This window comes from Hippichthys cyanospilos, chromosome 13, assembly GCF_059441005.1.
Source record: "Hippichthys cyanospilos isolate Australia breed blue-spotted pipefish chromosome 13, RoL_Hcya_1.0, whole genome shotgun sequence".
NCBI lineage: Eukaryota > Metazoa > Chordata > Actinopteri > Syngnathiformes > Syngnathidae > Hippichthys > Hippichthys cyanospilos.
The window spans coordinates 1,703,974-1,723,459 of NC_142381.1; the positions used below are offsets into that span (position 1 = coordinate 1,703,974).

At 41.2% G+C, this 19,486-nt stretch overlaps 1 protein-coding gene across 2 annotated transcripts in view; it reads right to left on the bottom strand.

Annotated features, from left to right (window-relative positions):
- The window catches only part of drp2 (dystrophin related protein 2), a 126,120-nt gene that overhangs the window by 31,970 nt on the left and 74,664 nt on the right, over nt 1-19,486 (bottom strand). For both annotated transcript variants that reach the window (XM_088432119.1, XM_088432118.1), the window contains exons 4-9: nt 16,956-17,112; nt 10,187-10,307; nt 9,318-9,429; nt 8,476-8,632; nt 5,447-5,593; nt 1,725-1,803 (exon numbers count right to left, since the gene is read on the bottom strand). In XM_088432119.1, coding sequence (XP_088288245.1) covers nt 1,725-1,803; nt 5,447-5,593; nt 8,476-8,632; nt 9,318-9,429; nt 10,187-10,307; nt 16,956-17,112 — 773 coding nt within the window. The remainder of the gene's footprint in view (nt 1-1,724; nt 1,804-5,446; nt 5,594-8,475; nt 8,633-9,317; nt 9,430-10,186; nt 10,308-16,955; nt 17,113-19,486) is intronic.

Consider the following 19,486-nt stretch of genomic DNA (forward strand, 5'->3'; position numbering starts at 1 on the left):
ACCACTGCTTTGTCATGTTAAATAATTGACTTTACATAATAGCATCCAACGCAAGTAAAATAACCATTTACAGCATTTCTCTTCTCTTACACATGCATGCAACTTCACTTTTACTCGTACAAACAGTCTCGCTTCTTTCTGTCCTTGTTTTTTTGTTGAAAAGTTTCCTCGGCCCCGTAGTTACGATACGCAGAGCCCTCCCTCGGATACCTAACCCGGCATATCGAGCTGATTCCAGAAGTCCACAAAGTCAGACATCTCGGCACGGTGCCGCAAGCGCTACAGTATTTGCGGCGCGGCGTCGGCATCGGCGAGGCAGCGTGACGGCAGTAAAACATTTGAAGAAGCGCACGGGGCCGCCCGCGGTCTCTGGCTCAGTCACGCCATCGCTCGTCATCTCAGCCCGAACCGGGCTAACCAAATCACATTTGGCGGCTTCTCCGCAGCCTCTCCGTGTCGCCTGCGCAGCGGCGGCTCCACTAAGACGGGATTTGAAAAAAAAATACCACCCGGCTTCGCTCGAGTGAGAGCAATGAGCTGTGTGATAAGCGACGGCGGGGAGGCTTCTCGCAATATGAAAAAAAGAGCCGCCGCGCCGGCCGGCTGCGGCTTCCAGCGAAACACAAAGCGAGCTGGGACACTTTACTGCCTTGTCACGCCAAACTCGAGTCAACAAAACCAGGACGGCCGTTTGAGGACGACGGCCACGTGATTGTTTCGATTAGAGTCATCGACAACCACCGGAATTCCGCAAACATTAGACCCGCTTATTACCCGAGTGCGTCCTATTAGCGGTAACTTAAACATGTCTTTTTTTTTATTTGACATAATTTGAGGAAGATTGATCCGTCAGCCACATAAGGCGAGTTTTGACGCGCAAATGTGCATTATTATATCGTCCGTATTCTCACTTCCGATCATTAGCGTAACGGGACAAGCTAGCGGGCGGAGGTCGGTTGGCTGTTAGCAGCGAACAGCGGCTCGTGCTAGCTTAGGTTGCTACAGCACTAATTTCAATAAAAGAAGCGAGCAGACTGGGCCAATGTCAGAGTCATTCCTTGTTCGCGCACAGGAATATTTCTAAAATGTACTGGATCGTGTAAATGTCTCCAGCTGATTCAATTAAGATTAGCAAGGTATGAAGCTGTGTGCAACGGTTAGAGTACACGGAAAGGAAATTTATATGACTCGTTTATTCATTTATATCTTTTAGCGTATACTGTAAACACAATCAAAAACTTGGCGGAGCTTCGGGTATTTCTGGCAAAAAGAACTTGAGCTGCGTCGTGAGGAAAAGCAAAAACAACTCGCGCTGCATTTACCAACCGCTCACAAAGTGGGAAATCTGAAACACTTAACCCGCAACAAATATAAATTTTACAGATGTAAACACAAGGGAGAAAGGTATATTCTGTTGTGCTATAGTTTTGACATTGTTGCCATAGAAAATATCAGAATTTGACCTTAAAATTAAGGGTAATTCCTACACACAGGTGCGTCCTATATTTGGGGAATCACGGTAATCAATTACCAAAGCAATCAATGACTATTTTTGATAAACCATTAATCGCTTATAATTGCCTAAAATTAAGACTTATTATCGACACCGACGTCCATTGTGATAAATATCGCTATTTCCATTTTTTTCTAAATTTGCCGGCTTATTTTAACCCTTGTGCGGTATTTTGTACAATCCTTTGAGCTTCATCATCAAAGGGACTCACTTGAAAGGAAGTGCTGCGACCCGGGTCCAAAGTCTCGGTGCGCGTCCTGGAGTTGCTTGAGCCTCTCCTCGATGGAACCCTGAGAAGGTGCAAAAATAAGACGCGGTATGAAATCAAAAGGAATGACTCACGGTGTCACTTTGCCGTCACCGATCCCCACGACGCCAGAAAATACATGCGCGAGCGACACCTGCTTGGCCACTAACAGCAAAGCCTGGCATATAAACGATGTCTTTGGCAAAGGTTTCCGTCCCGAAGGACATTGAAGAGCCTTTGAAGAGCCGCAGGTAAGGAAACGCTGACACGGATCACAGAATCGTAAATCACGATTCCTCGGGAGATCCGGCGGGCGACGTGCGAAACTAGGAAAGGGGATGAAACGAAAATGTTTGGCATCAATAACCACCGGGACAAAAAAGGACCGCGATAGTCTCAACTGGCATGAGACGTCTTCTCTACGTTGGATGTTGGGCTAAATCTGGCCCGTCCGTCTCAGATTTGAAATAAATAAATCGCTGAAAACTGGCGTGCGTTGTAGCCCGCGCGATATGACCCACGTTCAGTCGGAAAAGGGTCGTTGATAATCGGTTTGTGTGTCGTTTGTCCAAATTTTGTCCGGAAGTAGTTTCACCTGGTATCAAAAGAGACTAGACACAAACCGAGCAACAAACTAAGTCAGATGTCTTCTGTAAAAAGCGCGCAGGGATGTGCTTGCTAGCAGGGATGAAGATGGAGACGAATACGTCACAGGGACGGCACACGTTGAGAATTTGGGGAGATTAGGTCAGAGAGGCCAGACAGGCAGGAGGTCTCGCTCTAGACTCTAGACTCTAGAGTCTGGAACTCCAGTCCTCGAGGGCCGGTATCCTACATGTTTCCAAAAACACCTGATTCAAATGATTGGGATAATTTTGAAGCTCTGCAGAGCTTGCTAACGAGCTAATCATTTGAATCAGGTGAGTTGGGCAGAGAAAACCTGAAAACAAGCAAGATACCGGCCCTCGAGGACTGGAGTTTGACACCTATGGTCTAGAGCACATGTGTGGAACTCCAGTCCTCGAGGGCCGGTATCCTACATGTTTCCAAAAACACCTGATTCAAATGATTGGGATCATTTTGAAGCTCTGCAGAGCTTGCTAACGAGCTAATCGTTTGAATCTGGTTTGCTGGGGAAAGAAAACCGGAAAACAAGCAGGATACCGGCCCTCGAGGACTGGAGTTCGACACCTATGGTAGAGCACATGTGTGGAACTCCAGTCCTTGAAGGCCGGTATCCTACATGTTTCTAAAAACACCTGATTCAAATGATTGAGATCATTTTGAAGCTCTGCAGAGCTTGCTAACGAGCTAATCATTTGAATCAGGTGAGTTGGGCAGAGAAAACCCGAAAACAAGCAAGATACCGGCCCTCGAGGACTGGAGTTCGACACCTATGGTCTAGAGCACATGTGTGGAACTCCAGTCCTCGAGGGCCGGTATCCTACATGTTTCCAAAAACACCTGATTCCAATGATTGGGATCATTTTGAAGCTCTGCAGAGCTTGCTAACGAGCTAATCGTTTGAATCAGGTGAGTTGGGCAGAGAAAACCGGAAAACAAGCAGGATACCGGCCCTCGAGGACTGGAGTCCGACACCGTCCGACACCAAAGAGGAGGTGTACAGATGTAGCGAAAGACAACACGAAGGTGGTTTGAGCGAGAGATGGGGATGCAGCAGACGGGCTTAAATGGAGGCAGTTGATTGGCTGCGGCGACCCCGGAGGGGAAAACCCGAAAGAAGAACGTTAACATGAGATCGTTTGTGAATTTTTCCATCAACTTAAGTCGAGGGTTAACTTTGCGGTGATCCTCGCGGGATGTTCCGACACGGGAGAAATACTCGTCATCGCTGCAACGGGAAATAAGTCGTTATTGTCAGCGGGGTGTGGCCACGCAAACGCGGGGAGTTCAACGAAAAATATTCCGGAGCGAATGCAAGCAGTTCTTTCCCCGCCCACGTCCTTGAAAATCAAGCGATACGGTCCGGGCAGTGATGTCACTAATTGCAGCCGGGCCGAACGCGATCTGCTGCGCTCGGGCGATTTGAGGCGCCATAAGGAAGACAAATGCCCACATTAGCCCGGATCGACAAATATTAGCAAATCAAATTTGGACATCCGTTCTCGCCGAGCGGCCAAAATCAAGGCGCCGCGGGAATTTAGCTGGCGGTTTTAATGAAGATGGAAATAGTCCTGCCCCGGAGTGCCGAACCAAGAAAGAGTCCTACTCCAAATCTTCATGAACTGAATGCACGATGTACTAAAAAAAACAGGAAGACATCCAACGGGTCGGGGCAAAAACTAGGAAAATATTAAATATTAAAAATGAGCAAAGTTTTCTCGTTTTAAACAAAAAATCCGCCATCTGTGTGCAAAAACAAGTCAGTAAGTCTTCAATTATTTAATCTAATTTAGAAAGCGTGATGAATTAGAAACAATTTCTTAAAATTGTAAAGCTGTAATTTTAAAATGAGACTACAATTCAAATGAATCATTGGGGTTTGTATTGTTAAAAAATAAATAAATAAAAAATCGCTTGTACTGCAAAAAATATTCCTTGAATGAATATCGAAATCTCAGAATTCTCCCTTCATTCTCAGGATCCTCACCATTAAGATAGAATTCTGATTTGAAAGTGAAAATTCTTAGGTCATAATTCAAGTTCTGAACTTTCAGACTTCTGACTTTAAAGGCAGAACTGATTTCCAAGTCAGAGAATAAAGTCACAATTTTCACTGAAAGTCAAAATTCTGATTTTGGCAATTCCGAGAGTCAAAATTCTCACTTTAGAGTCAAAAGTCCAACTTCAAAGTGAGAATTCTGAGGTCATGATTCAAGATCTGAACTCTCAGACTTCTGACTTTAAAGTGAGAACTGATTTCCAAGTCAGACGATAAAGTCACAATTTTCACTGGAAAGTCAAAATTCTGATTTTGGCAATTCCGAGAGTTAAAATTCTCACTTTAGAGTCAAAACTCCAACTTCAAAGTGAAAATTCTGAGGTCATAATTCAAGCTCTGAACTCTCAAACTTCTGACTTTAAAGTGAGAACTGATTTCCAAGACAGAAAATAAAGTCACAATTTTCACTGAAAGTCAAAATTCTGATTTTGGCAATTCCGAGAGTCAAAATTCTCACTTTAGAGTCAAAAGTCCAACTTCAAAGTGAGAATTCTGAGGTCATAATTCAAGATCTGAACTCTCAGACTTCTGACTTTAAAGTTAGAACTGATTTCCAAGTCAGACGATAAAGTCACAATTTTCACTGGAAAGTCAAAATTCTGATTTTGGCAATTCCGAGAGTCAAAATTCTCACTTTAGAGTCAAAACTCCAACTTCAAAGTGAGAATTCTGAGGTCATAATTCAAGATCTGAACTCTCTGACTTCTGACTTTGAATTTAGAACTGATTTCAAAATCAGAAGTCAGGGAATAAAGTCACAATTTTGATATCCTGACTGACAATTCCGAGAAGAAAGTCAACATTCTCACTTGAGAGTCAGAAGTCCAAATTCAAAGTCAGAATCCCGAGAAGAAAATCAGAATTCTGAGATGAAAATCAGCTCAGCACTATAGAACCCTGAATTCACCGCGAGAATTCTGCCTTTCTTCTCCGAATTCTCGCTTTCGAGTCAGAACCCTCAATTCACTTGCAGATTTCTCAATGCGTTTTCAGAAAGCTGTACCTGCAGCACTTTCCATCTGTTATTGAGGTGCTCCAGGGCGCGGGCGTTCTCCATGGACAAATGGACGTCGGAAATGGCCAGCTGGTGGGCCAGGTCGTTGATGTGCTTCATTCCCTCCTTCACCTGCGTCAGTTCTTGCTTGAAAAGCTGCGGCGGCACAACAGCAGCGATAACCACAAGATTCCAACTTAACACGGAATTCGGAGTTCCCAAACCCCTCGGTCTCGATTTGGACCCGATTTGGGCGGTTGATGTGGAAACATCGGACAAAAGCTCTTAGAAATCAAGTTTGAAATCAAACTCAGAATTCTCAGATTTCAGTGAATTCTGAATTCACTTCAGGATTGTCTCTAAAGTGACAATTTTGAGGATAAATTTTCACTTTAGAGTAAAAATTCTGACTAACGTCAAAATTTAGAGAACCCTCACAATAAAGTCCGATTTTGAACTTCAAAGTTAGAGCTCTGACAACAACATTTTATAAATTCATAATTGTCGAACTTACGAGTTCCGGGAATTGTTTCATAATTTGGGAAATATTTCGGAAATTTCTGAGAACAGAGTCAGAATTTTTACAAATTCAGACTTTAAAATCTGAGAAGAAAGTCAAAGTTATTCTACGGTATTAATTCCAAGTTGAAAATCGAAATCCTGCGATAAAAGCGAGAGAACGTTCATTTTTTTTTTTTTTGTCACTGGCCCAAATCCTCTGTGGTACATGCCTGCATCTCTATAATATCAAAATTCCCATTGAAAGTGGCATTTACACACACCGTTACACACTTACGGTCGCTCTCCGTCATAAACGGGACCGGGACCGGAACCCAATCGCAGGCGGCTATCTTTGAACCAATCCAACCACAACCAATAAAAAAAAAGCATAGCTTATGGGCGCAAAAGTATTTATTAGCGTCCCGGTTTATTTTTGCGCTGTCAGCTATTTGAATACTGGTGGGCGTTTTTAGTGCAGATCATAGAAACATGAAAGTTGAGATGAAACCTGGAGGAGGAAAACTTTATACGATATTTATTTGTGCTGGAGCTGCTTTAATAAGCCACTTCTGGGAAGCGGAAGTGAGAATAGCGATCTTTGCCGCAAGCAAAATGGATTTCAAATACGACTGAACGCTCACTTACTGTACTGGGGAAAAAAAATGGTTAAAAACTACATGACATTATGCAAAGTCTATAGTTAATGTTATAAGGTTCTGTATAATTCAGTGATGCTTTTGCATGCCACTAGATGGTGCCCTAGTGAGTTTCTGCAAAAAGCGGGGGTTTTCTCTTTAAGGAAGACTTTGGTCCACTAACTTTTTTTTTTAACATTTGTATTTATTTTTCCTTTTTTTTTTTGCTAAAACACTGTCTGAAATTAAAAAAAAAATCTCGCTGGCAAAAAATAAAAAATAAAAAAATAAAAAAATAATAATAATACGGCAGATTTTGTAAAAAAAATCCATTCATTGTTTTTGTTTTGTTTTGTTTTTATTCAAACAGTGAGAAAGCTGTATCTGGCAGAGTTTTTTTTTTTTGGAAAGAACTTTGGTGCAAACAGGTTTATGTTTTTTTGTTTGTTTGTTTTTTGTGAAGCACTTGACTAGCAAAAATGCGCTTTAATGTACAACAATAAAAAGAATAATTATATTAATACAAAATGTGAGTTTTTTTTAAATATTTTTTAAAAAATATTTCTATTTAATTATTTTTTTTAATTATTTTCTGACGGAAAAAAATAACTATCCCCAACTGACAAAAAAAACCCGTTATGACAGGCAAAAATATAAAAAAAAAATAATTCTTTTTAAATTTACTTTCTGAAACCTTTGTTGTCTTTTTTTTAATATTAAGAAATCTGTATTTGGCAGATTTGTTTCCCTTTTTTTTCCTTTTTTTTGGGAAGACTGACTGCAATCAGGTTTACGTTTTTCTTTCTCTTTTTTGTGAAGCCTTTGACAGGCACAAATGGGCTTTTGTGTAGTAGACTTATGAATAATCTAAGATATATAATTACATAAATATAAAAAAACATGGCGAAAAAAAAGTTCAATCATCCATTGATTTTTTTTTTTTTATTAACAGTAAGAATCTCGTATCTGGCAAAGTTCTTTTATTTTTGAAGCCCCCAACCATCAGAAATGGGTTTTCATGTAAGAGAGTTAACAGGGGTAATAACAAACAGCAAGCCTGCCTAACTGACGGCGTGACTGTGAAAAACGTCAAGGGATTAACCACAGTTGATAACCATCAGCTCCCGCGGTCGCCGCCGCCGTCTCCTTAGCGTGCGTTGTCACGTCTGCTTTTTTTTTTTTGTTTTTATGGTTAAGCGAGTGACAAGCCGGTCCAAGGCGTGCCATTATTCTGCCGTTTTGCCTAATGAATCGCGGCGCCTAATCACATTCCCGCCAAACGACCAAGCTGATCTTCCCTCTGTTTTGGAGGATTTTTTTTCTTCGGGGTAGAGTTGGGATCAAGCATTTTTTTCCCACCCTTTGTGTGTAAGAAAAAAATTCCGTCCATTTCGTTTATTGGAAAAAAAATGCCGCTATTCATCTACAAGCATGCCAAGCCACTAGGTGGCAGTAGTTTCACCAAGGCATCCTTTACACATAGCCGGGATTCGTGCATATGCCGGGTTTTTTCTTTTCCAAAAGTGGAGAATCGCTAAATTCTCTAGATCAGTGGTTCTCAAAGTGGCGCCCGCGGACTCCTGGGGATGCGTGGCCAAAAATTCATAAAAAATTCATTCATTCATAAATAATATATCTATCCATTTCCGAGAGCCACTTATATTTTTGTTCATTTCATTTTATCTTATGTTAAATTGTGAATGTATTCAAAAATGGAGACTCGCCAAATTCTCCAGATCCACGTCGCAATCATAAACCAGAAATTTAAAGGCGGAGTTTGAGTTGAGATCTTGTCTCCGAGTAAACAGGAATGTTTAAATCTGCGTATTTTCGCAACTTTCATGCGTAAATAAAAAAAACAAAACAACTTTGTTCATTAAACAAACATCCTGCTTCACAAACCTTGGTGGCGTCGATATGGTCCTGCAAGGAGTCGATGAAGAGGTCTCCCACGGGCTCCCAGGCGTCTCGCACCCCCTCGGCCTGCTCAAGGGCCACCGCCAGCTCCTCCATCACTGCCTGGGTTTGGAGGAGACGTTCCAAAGTCCTCTCCATGTGCCTGAGGGGTTTGGAAACAATACAAATAGCATACACAAGGCTCCATGATAAACACATAAATCTAGTCTTTTGTAAATACTTCATATTTTCTTGCGTTCGTATCCATACGTAATGTATCTGTTGCGGTTTAGGTTAAAAGTCTTTCAGATTTCCCACATTGTGCCCGGTCAGTGAATGCAGCAGCAGTTCATCCTTCTCCTCGCGACGCAGCTCGAGTTCATTTTGCCCTCAATTTCGGAAGTTGCGCAGCAACCGTGCCACACCATGTTTATGATTAGGAATATAAGCCAAAATCAGAACTTTTACATGATCTTGTCCTTTTATTAATAATCCTGCGCGGGAACGAGGATGGACTCGGACGTTGGTTCAGTGCGCTCGCTTCTTTTATTGAAAAGAATGCCCTAACGACATAAGCTAACTCTGGCCAATATTTCTAGGACGCACCCATTCTTTTGGCCTTCATTTTTCAGAGAAAATACGTCTCATATTTGGGGATTTACAATACTAGTGTTTATTCTAGTATACTAGTAATACTAGTGTTAATTTGGGTCAATATTTTAATAGCGTTCCAAAAATTCCTTCTGTGTACCTTTGCGGCCAAAACGTCCACAGGGACGCACATGTAAATGACCGTTTTAAAGCGCGATATTTGAAATTTTGTCGGAGGACGAGAACCAAGCGGCGACCTGTGTCGATCCACGCATCGCGCCGTCAGCTTCTCCCACAGGTCGCTGGCCACGTTGGCCTGCTTCCACACCGAGCGACTCACGTTGAGAATCCGTCGGCGGGGGGACACCTCTGCAGACAAAGACATTTCAAAGATGAAAAACGTCCTGGATGAAATATCGTAGGGGTTTGCGTCAAATAATTAATGAAAGCCATCTGTCTTTTTAAGGTGACAAAGGCATGTTGTATTTGACTTGGTTTGTACCGGTCTTGGCGTAAACAAGCTATAAAGAAGAAGAAAACATCTTGAGCAAGGATGAAAAGGTGCTCGTAAAAACAGGAAGATGTGGAAAATAAGGAAAACAGGGTGAATCAGGGAATAAACAAACTCAACTTTGTCTGTGATCTACAGCAGTCGCTAGGTCTCGACCCACTTTTTATGCAAGTTAAAAAATGCATTGTTGTAAAAAAAATGGGTATTTTTAAGTACACACGCTTACTTTTTGAGTACCCATCAGAGGTGTCAAACTTATTTTCGTCGTGGCTCACATTGTAGTTATAGTTTCTGTCAGGGAGCTGGAAGAAATGTTAAGTTTGCCAGTTTTTAAATCAGAGGCCGGTATTAACACAGCACCGCCTGGTGCCCTGGAGGCGCAATTACTCCTCACATGGCATAAGCGGAGATGTGAGAAATTGTTAGCCGTCTCGATCCGAGAGTACTTTTATATTCTGAACATATCTCTTTACACTCTGAAAAATGGCATCTGTACCTCTTTGACCCTGAAGGTCCCACGGAGCGAAGAAAACATGCCCCCGTGAGGTGAAATCTGGTCCACCGCGGCTCGGATCTTTTCCGTAAATTTCAATTCCGACAGCGAAGGCGACTGACCTTTGCCTTCAGCCAGGGTCTCCTCGGGTTCCTGGAAGGGATGCTGGGCCAGGAAGGACTGCGCCGACTCCAAAACCGAGTAGATGAACGGCCCTCGGGACTTGACGTCCTCCATAAAAGCCTGATGAGCACGCGGTGAAAGAAAGGAAATCAGAGAAACGGTTTCTTGGGGAAAAAAAAAAAAAAAAAAAATCACCAAGCTCCGAGCAGACATCGAAACGATTGAGAAGAAAATGTGCCTTGTTTATAAAAAGATTCAGTTACAAGCCCGGCGTGCAGATTTGCAGAGCCTTCAGACAAACGCGACCGTAATCCTTCACAGTGAGGAAAGAAAAAAAAAAAAAACGCAAAAGTGGGTTTGGCTGGCAATGATCTGTAATTCAAACAAGTTTATGTCAGCCATCTGTTACAGTATTTACTCCCGGGCAGTCAATGACGCTGATGTATCGCCACTGGGAAACCCGCACCTGAGGAGAAAAAGTCCAGATATTTACAGTCCTTACAAGCACACCCCAATGCGCCATTAAGCAAGCAAGTGGATTGAGGCGCATGCCAATTCCGATCTGCCGCCGACCGGCTCTGCATCGTTTGGTCCTGCGCCAAAAAAAAAAAAAAAAAAAAAAAAATATATATATATATATATATATATATATATATATATATATATATATATATATATATATATATATATATATATATATATGCTTAATTATAACCCTTTGCATTTTTTTCCTAATTTTTTAAAGCTTTTAAAGGCGCAGTAATGAAAGATATTTAGGAATATTTCCACTCAAATATTAATAAATATGTTCTCAAAAAATAATCAACATCAAGTGTCAGACCTGTTTTCAAAAAATAATCATTACAAATAAACCTTCGTCCACAGGAAAATATGAATCATAACGTGTCCTGTTTTGGGATTACAGTCGAGATATGGTGACAAAAATAAATCATTAATTTATTGATTATTAAATATTTGTCCCCTCAAGAAACTAACATCAAGTGTCAGACCTGTTCTCAAAAAGAAAGAATAATAAATAGATATTTGTCCATAGGAAAATATGAATCATAAAGCGTTCTGTTTTGGATTGTAGTAGAGATGTGTTTGCAAAAATAAAGCATTAACGCGACAGGTGACGAGAGGAGGCACACGACAATTGGGTACAATCTGGCTTTCTTAAATTTTAAAATTGAATAACGCACAAGACATCCCATTTGTTTTGTGACCTCATATTTTCCCGAAACAATTTTTACAGGATTTTTCATGTTTGTTTTCATTCAAATCTCCAGTACCGCCCGTAGTTCCTTCAAGTACCCCCAGGGGCACTGGTAGCCATTTGAGAACCACTGACCTGCGTCACCTTTCATACAAAACGGGAGTTAGCGGGCGCGATCTTTTAGTTTGGACGAGATGAGGACGAGGAATAGCAGACGCTGGGCAGAAAGACATCAGCCGCAAAGAAGTTTTGCGCAAAGAAGTGACTTGAAGGGATAAGGAGGTTCTACTGGCAGGATCACATGGGGATTACGCGCTCCAGCTGGAAGAGCTGGGAAAAGTCACGCAGCCGGCCCGCCGGCACAAAAGAGCGGATGAAACGGCAGGAAGGCAACTCGGCTGGAGCTCCGCTCCGGCCCTACTGGAGACGCGATGAAAGGCGCCGCGTTCTCCATCCAATTCTGCAGTCCGGGGATTTGGGTTCCTTCGAATATTGTCGCAAAGGTGAACAGCGTGGGTTTGGACTGTTTTTTTTTCTCACAAAAGTCTTCATTCAAGGACTTGTTGACATTTTTTTCATGCGTCTTTATTCTTGCATGCTCTATTTTATTGTGTGCGCTTTTCTTGTGTGCATTTTTCTTTTGGGTTTCTTTTGGCTTTCATGCTTCTGTTTTTGTGTATTTTTTCTTGCGTACTCTTTTCTTGCGTACTTTCTTGCAAACGCTTCCTTTTTCTTTCCTGCTTTTCTTTCATGCTCTTTTTTAATGTGTGTCTTTTGTCTTGCATACTCTTTTTTTATTGTCTTTTTTCATGCGTCGTCTTTTTATTGTGTGTCTTTCTTGCATGCTTCTTTTATCTTGAGTCTTCTTCTTTTACTGTCTTTATTCTTGTGTCCTCTTCTTGTGTGTTTCTTTCTTGGATACTCTTTTGTTTTCTATTATTATTTTTATTGTGTGTGTTTTTGCATGTGTCTTTTTCATGTTGCTTCTTTTTTGTGTGCTTTTTTTAATGTATCTTTTCTTGCCTGCTCCTTTTTTACTGTGTCTTTCTTAAGTGTTTCTATTTTCTTTTCTGTTTCTTTTTCTTTCGAGCTTCGTTTTTCTTGAGTGCTCTTTTTTATTGTGAGCTTCCTCTTTCTTCTTTTTTGCACGCTCTTTTTTTCCCGTGTGCTTCTTTTTTCTTGCGTTCTCTTTTTTATGGTGTGCTTCCTTTTTCTTTTTTTGTTTTTGTTTTTTGTTTGCAATTACCGATTTTTGTCTGCTTGGATTTTTTGTCGGTGTGATTTGCACTTCAGGGCCAGCGGAAAGCTCACAGACAGGCATCAACAATTTTTATGAAAGAGTTACAATGAAAGCAGGCAATCTACATGCCAGGAGAAACCTTGCGCAGTCAAGTGGTGAGTTTAAATATCAGCCAAGAGGCAAGCAAACTTGATAAACAGCAGGTGATGAGATTCCAACAAAAGCCTCAATGAAAGGCAAGCACAGCGCAGGTAGCGCCGAAGAAAATATGAAAGAAATGCCGCAAATTTCAGAGCTGTCGCCTTCGATAAGATTCCCTCAGCAAACCTTCCTCCCTCACCCTTTCATCCTTTCATTGTGTCCATCCTCTTTGAGACTGATCATTGTGGACACAGATTGGTTTATTTATTTAGCGGTATTCATTTACAAAAACAAAACAAAAACTGTTTTTTTTTTGAGAGTGAAGGTTATTTCAAGACTCAAAGGCAGCCAAAGATGTGAACGTGAGTACACTCTAAAAATAGATGGGTCACAACTAACCCAATTTGGGACAAAAAAGGACCAATCCGAGATTTGGGGCAATTGTACTTCAAATATTGGTTAAAAAAACGACTCGCTGGAGTCGTTTTCTACAAAAGAGCTAGTCTTTTCTCTTTTTTAAATTTTTCTTCTTCTTTTTTTAATCGCTCACCCCTTCATCCACTCATTGTCTCCATCTTTTTTTCTTTCCGATGTGACCTAAAGGAGCTGATCCATGAATTCCTGGAGCGGCTGCCTTGCTCCAACTTGAATCCCGGCTAAATTTCACACTCAGAGACTTCATCCTGGTCTGGCAGTGTATTAAAAGCCTTCAAATCAGATTAGGATAAATTATGCACAATGCGGAACATTTTGGAGGGGCTTCACCCTCGACGCCTTACTCCTCCCTGTGGATAGCCCCTCTCTAGGGTCTGTTGACTAAAAGAAAGATGATTTTCGCCTGCCTTTCACAAAAAGAGAGTCTCGCCGCAAAATCCCCTTCCCCCCCGACGCGCACTCGCTCAATCCTTCCAACAGCGAGGAACGACAAGCAAAACACTAGCTCACCGTCTTAAACACTTTCTCACTCCATTTCTCCTGGGTCACCTTCAAGGACACTTTTGGTTAACATACTCTGAAACTAAGACAAACAGGAGACTTGTGCAGGGTTAAAAAATGTAAAAAAAATTGAATGATTTATCCAAATGCAGCAGTTCCTTTTTTTCCTGTCAAATTAAGAGACAATTAATTGGAACATGAAGCAATTTAATACTGAATGACTCTTGCAAAATGTTCTCCTCACCTTTTCGCATGTGCATCCCATGTCTTCCAATCATGGGGATATATTTTCCTTTGTTTACTGAATCGGCTTGGGACTGCGTACCATTCTCTCGCACTAATTGCGCTTGACGCAGGAGACTTTTTAATGAAAGACACTCCGTCCTGGTACTCATGTGAGTAACCCAGGAAAAATGAGGCGCACCCTTGAGAATAACGCGCTTTCCCTGGTATTTTGCCAACTAAAAGAAGTTGACTGAACTTCAATCATTTAACTCCCAGCCATCCCCCGTCAACAGATGTGCCCCAGGGCTCCGCCTTGGGGCCCCTCCTCTTCATCACATCGCATTCCCATAGGCAATATCTTTGGCAAACACAACCTTCACGTTCACACGTGCGCTCGCAATCACTTTTAGGGCAAATTTCCTTAAAAACCCACGTCAACGTCAGTTTCCCGATTACCGTCCATAATTCCACCGTTCGGGTCTCCACTGGGGTCAAGCCTGTCATCCTGGACCGCTCCCCGTCATTTAACACACGCATAAATAACGTGGCGCCTTCCCCGCTTCCATTGCCTTTACCCGTCCCGCTCCCTGTTTCAGCGCCGTCTCCGCTCACAGCAATTTCCTTCTTTTGAGACCCCCTCACAAATCCCTCCATAAACTCCAACTGGTCCATAATTCAGCTGCAAGAAGAAGCTCCTTGCGCCAATTTTACAACAGCTCAACACACTACTGCTTACATTTGGAATACACTGCGAAACACCTCAGTAACCTCGCCCACCGTGCCACCGTGTTGCTGTCCTCGACCAGAATTATGAGGAGATATATACTAGAATATATATATATATATATATATATATATATATATATATATATATATACATATACTGTATATGGTAATATATATGGTAATTAAATCTCTGATAATTAAATCTTTGATGCAATATTGTTGTTATATATGCAATATATATATATGCATTTATATGCAACTAAATGTGGTTTCATGAAACGCTAAAACGCTAAAATGTCTCTTTGTATTCATAGTAATAAGCAAAATTTGACTAAAATGCTCGTCACGAGACGATAATGACAATTAAAAGTTATGCCGTACTGCAGTTACATGCGAGACTATGTGAACAAAATAAAAATCCATGCTAAGGTAACGCTTCATTTCCGTAGTTAAAAACGTGAGGGAAATGTTGGTTGCATAACAATAATGCTAATTAATTCTCTAACTTCATATTGTAAATGATTAGGTACGAAGCTAGTTTAACGAAACAAAAAAAAAATGTACAAAAATGTCCTCCTTTTTGTACGTTTTTTTTTGTTTCGTTAAACTAGCTTCGTACCTAATCATCTACAAAAATGTACAAAAATGTCCTCATTTTTGTAGTCCAAAACGAAACTTGACGAAAATCCTATTCAAGTGCAAGAAAAATAACCGAAAAACGGTTAAAATAATGCGCAAGGGTTCGATGAAAAAGTTGATCATCCGACGATAAAAATAATGAAATCTTAAATTCCATTTTGTTGATGAGAACCTGAGACTAAATGCGCTTTAATATAAAAAAAAAGTACGCAAAAATGTCGGTTTTTGTAGTCCAAAACAAAGCCTGACGAAAATTCTAGTCAAATGGAATACAAATGTTCCAAATACTGCACAAAGGTTTTAAGCGGATCGAGACGTATTTTTTCCTCATTGATGGGCAAGGACATAGCGTCAAACGTCGATTTCGTGTTTTAACCTGCGATGGACTTTGCGATTTTATGAAAAGCGCCATATCAAAAAGCTACTTCAGAAAACCTTAATCTTGCCACTTTTAAAAACTCCCAAACCCAGATGTCCTTGCCATATCTTTTAACGTCATCAAATTGCAAGAAGGTTCCGCCGAGCGTCGGACAATAAACACATTCAAATCCTACGATAACAGACGCCGCCAGGATCTTCAAACTCCGACCATCGCGACTCACCCTCTTGATGCCGAAAACATTAAACAGATAATGATTTGGTCTTTTTTTCCATCCATCTTGGACCGGAACCAATCTACCACGGAGAATGTAGATATAAATGGAAGAGCAATCACACGCATCACACAGATCACAGCGCATGACCCCGGGAACACCCTCAATCCATTTTCACACTCGGGAAACAGATTGCCACTTTAACCCTTGGCTGTTGGGGGATTTTTCACTAGCCTGGCCTTACATAATATCGTCAAATAGAAGTATATATATTTACTTTCAACCTCTCAAAACCTTCAGTGGCATCAGCCCTATCCATATATATATATATATATATATATATATATATATATATATATATATATATATATATATATATATATATATATATATATATATATAAATCACAAAAAACGATGTACTTTATAGTTACATATTATATATAATGCAATAATAGCAAAAGTAACTACACTGTATATATATTTATGAACTTGAAATTGGAATATGTATTACATCATAATTAGAGTATTATGACTTTAAGACTTTGGTACGATGGGAGTCCAGGCTAAGCCAATCATTAAAGTCATTGAAAGGCTTGCAAATGTCATAAATTGGCCTCTAGCGCCGCCCGGTGGTTTTGGGGTGTCAAACATTTCTATAGTGCCACGTTTGCAAGTTGTCATTGAACTGGATGCAGGAAAATATTGAGAAAAATGCAGAATAAAACATCGGATTTTCAATCTGACTACAATTGATAATATTTGTAATTTTGAATGGCAGTAAATGAGCCTGACATAGGCTATATTTGGCACCTATAGGGTGTCCCTCTCATGGTTTTCCTCTGACATCACACATCAAAAGCCCACGTTGGTTCAAAATTTCCCACAGGGGTTAAAAGTGCAAAGGGGTACTCAGCGGGATTCGCACTTCCATCGAGCCGGAACAGCCACTGAATACATCCGGCTGTATTTATGTGCAAATCTATCGCGCGGAGGTCGCCGATCCCCCTCGGAGTTGGCGGATATGAAAAGGTGTCGGGATTCGAACGTTACCTGGTGGAACTCCCTCTGGTGCTGCACGGCCCCCGCGTCGCCTCCTATGGGCAGCTGTTCCGACAGCTCCTCGTCCTTGGCCGTCAGCCATTCGATGATCTCCTGCAGGGAGAGCTGCAGCTTCCCGCTGTTGTCCGAGATGGCCTCGATACGCACCCTGCCCACACACACGCGCCGCCCGCCTTTGCTTAATTACAAAAATATCACATGGCTTCGCCAGTCCAGTATTCAAGCTTGGGACTTGGGGGGGTTTCAGAGACTCAAACCGATTTGGACTTGGGATTTGGGATAGGCGATTTCACTTGGCTTCGACTTGACCAGTCACACCTGGACCCGACCGTTGAAATCGGCCGATTATGGCCGATTTTTGCCGATTATTTAGTTACGTGACTTGAATGGTCCAAAATTTAAACTTGGGATTTGTGTGAGTTATGAAAGACTCGAATTGACTTTGACTTGGGATTTGGGAGACATGATTTGACTTGGCTTTGACTTGAACAGGTACACCTGGACCCGACCGTTTAAATCGGCCGATTATGGCCGATATTTGGCCGATTATTTAGTTAGGTGACTTAAATGGTCCAAAATGTAAACTTGGGATTTGTGTGCGTCATGAAAGACTCATATTGAGTTTGACTTGGGATTTGGGGGACACGATTTGACTTGGCTTTGACTTGAACAGGTACACCTGGACCCAACCGTTGAAATCGGCTGATTATGGCCGATTTTTGCCGATTATTTAGTCAGGTGACTTGAATGGTCCAAAATATAAACTTGGGATTTGTGTGCATTATGAAAGACTCATATTGAGTTTGACTTGGGATTTGGGAGACACGATTTGACTTGGCTTCGACTTGAACAGGTACACCTGGACCCGACCGTTTAAATCGTCCGATTATTGATGAGATTTGCAGATTCTTTAGTCACATGACTTCGCTTGTCCAAAATTAGAACTTGGGATATGTGGAACTAATGAAAGACTCAAACTGACTCGGACTTGGGATTTGGGAGACACGATTTGACTTGGCTTGGACTTGAACAGGTACACCTGGACCCGATTTATGGACGATATTTGCCGATTATTGAGTCACATGACTTCGCCAGTCCAAAATTTAAACTTGGGACTTGTGTGGCTTATGAAAGACTAAAACAGACTTTGACTTGGGATTTGGGAGACACGATTTGACTCGAATAGCTAAACCTTGGCCTGAGCGTTTACATCGTCCGATTATGGCCGATCATTTACTCGCGAAAGGTTCATTCTTTATTTTTACAAGCAATAATTAGGTGGGCAATGAAAAAATTTGACCTGCATGTCCCTACATTACACACAACTGAAAGACACAGTTTGTTAAAAAAAAAGAATAAAAATACATAAAATACATAGTGCAACATAAATTTAACACAAATGGGTTAAATATGACTTCAATTCAACAACACTTTTATAATCGTGTCAATAACTTAAATCTAACCTCAGTGACATATGCCTGCTTAATATATTTCGCTCCGTTCCACAAAAGACAACTAAAAATCCATTGAACTGGAATAGTAAAAAAGAAAAAAAAAAGATGTTGCATGTTGCATAGCTACAAGCTTCATTCTAATGTTTCTTGACACTTCCTGCTTTTAATGCTTTAAATTTTAATTGTATTTATTCAGTGATTCATTCTCACATCAGCAGTGGTACAAGAAAGAAATTCCATGTATTTTCCCCCACCCTATCAGTTTTTTTTCCTATTTCCGGAGTCAATCTATTTTTTTGACATACTACACGCTATGCAGAGCTAGTAAATAAAACTGCAAATGAGGATGCAGGTTAGTTCACAGCGTAGCGACAATAAATAATTCATTAACGTGTAAGAAATTCATTAGCTGAGCTGACACTTTGTTACTATTGCTGGCAAAACAAAAACAAGTGCTTTTTTTTCTCAATTATTATCTTTAATTACACGTATGGGGGAAAACTATAGAAAAGGGACGGATGGATTTTTAATTAGCAGCAAGCCGCACGTCACGTCAATGAGCAAATTGTTGCTTTCGCGCCGCGGCTGGCATTAAAGAGCCATTAAAGAGACATTAGAGGCGTGAAAACGTCCCCGTGTTTCGTTTACACAGCGCGAGTGAGCACTCCGCAACGATTATTACGCCATCATCGAAAATCAGAGGTGAAATCGTTAGTATTCAGAAAATACGGCCATGCGCGGTAATGTCACGCACGCGCCACACATATGGCGGCAAAGGCATATTTTATATTTGTTTTTTTCTCCTTCCGTTAGCGAGCGTTGATCGGCGGGTTCACTTCAGTTCACATTAGCGAGCGGAGAAATGGAAGTGTGAGGCAATTTTCCGCAAAGTGAATTTGGCGTATACGGACGCGCACGAGAGACCGGGAATTATTTAAGCCAGTGGTTAAATATGAAATGATTGCAATTAATTGATTGGGTAATCGTTCGCAGCAAGATAACAAGGCTCGCTTTTGATTGGCTGACGGGAGGATGTCGCTTTCGTTTTATGCAGCGCGTCGCGCCGGG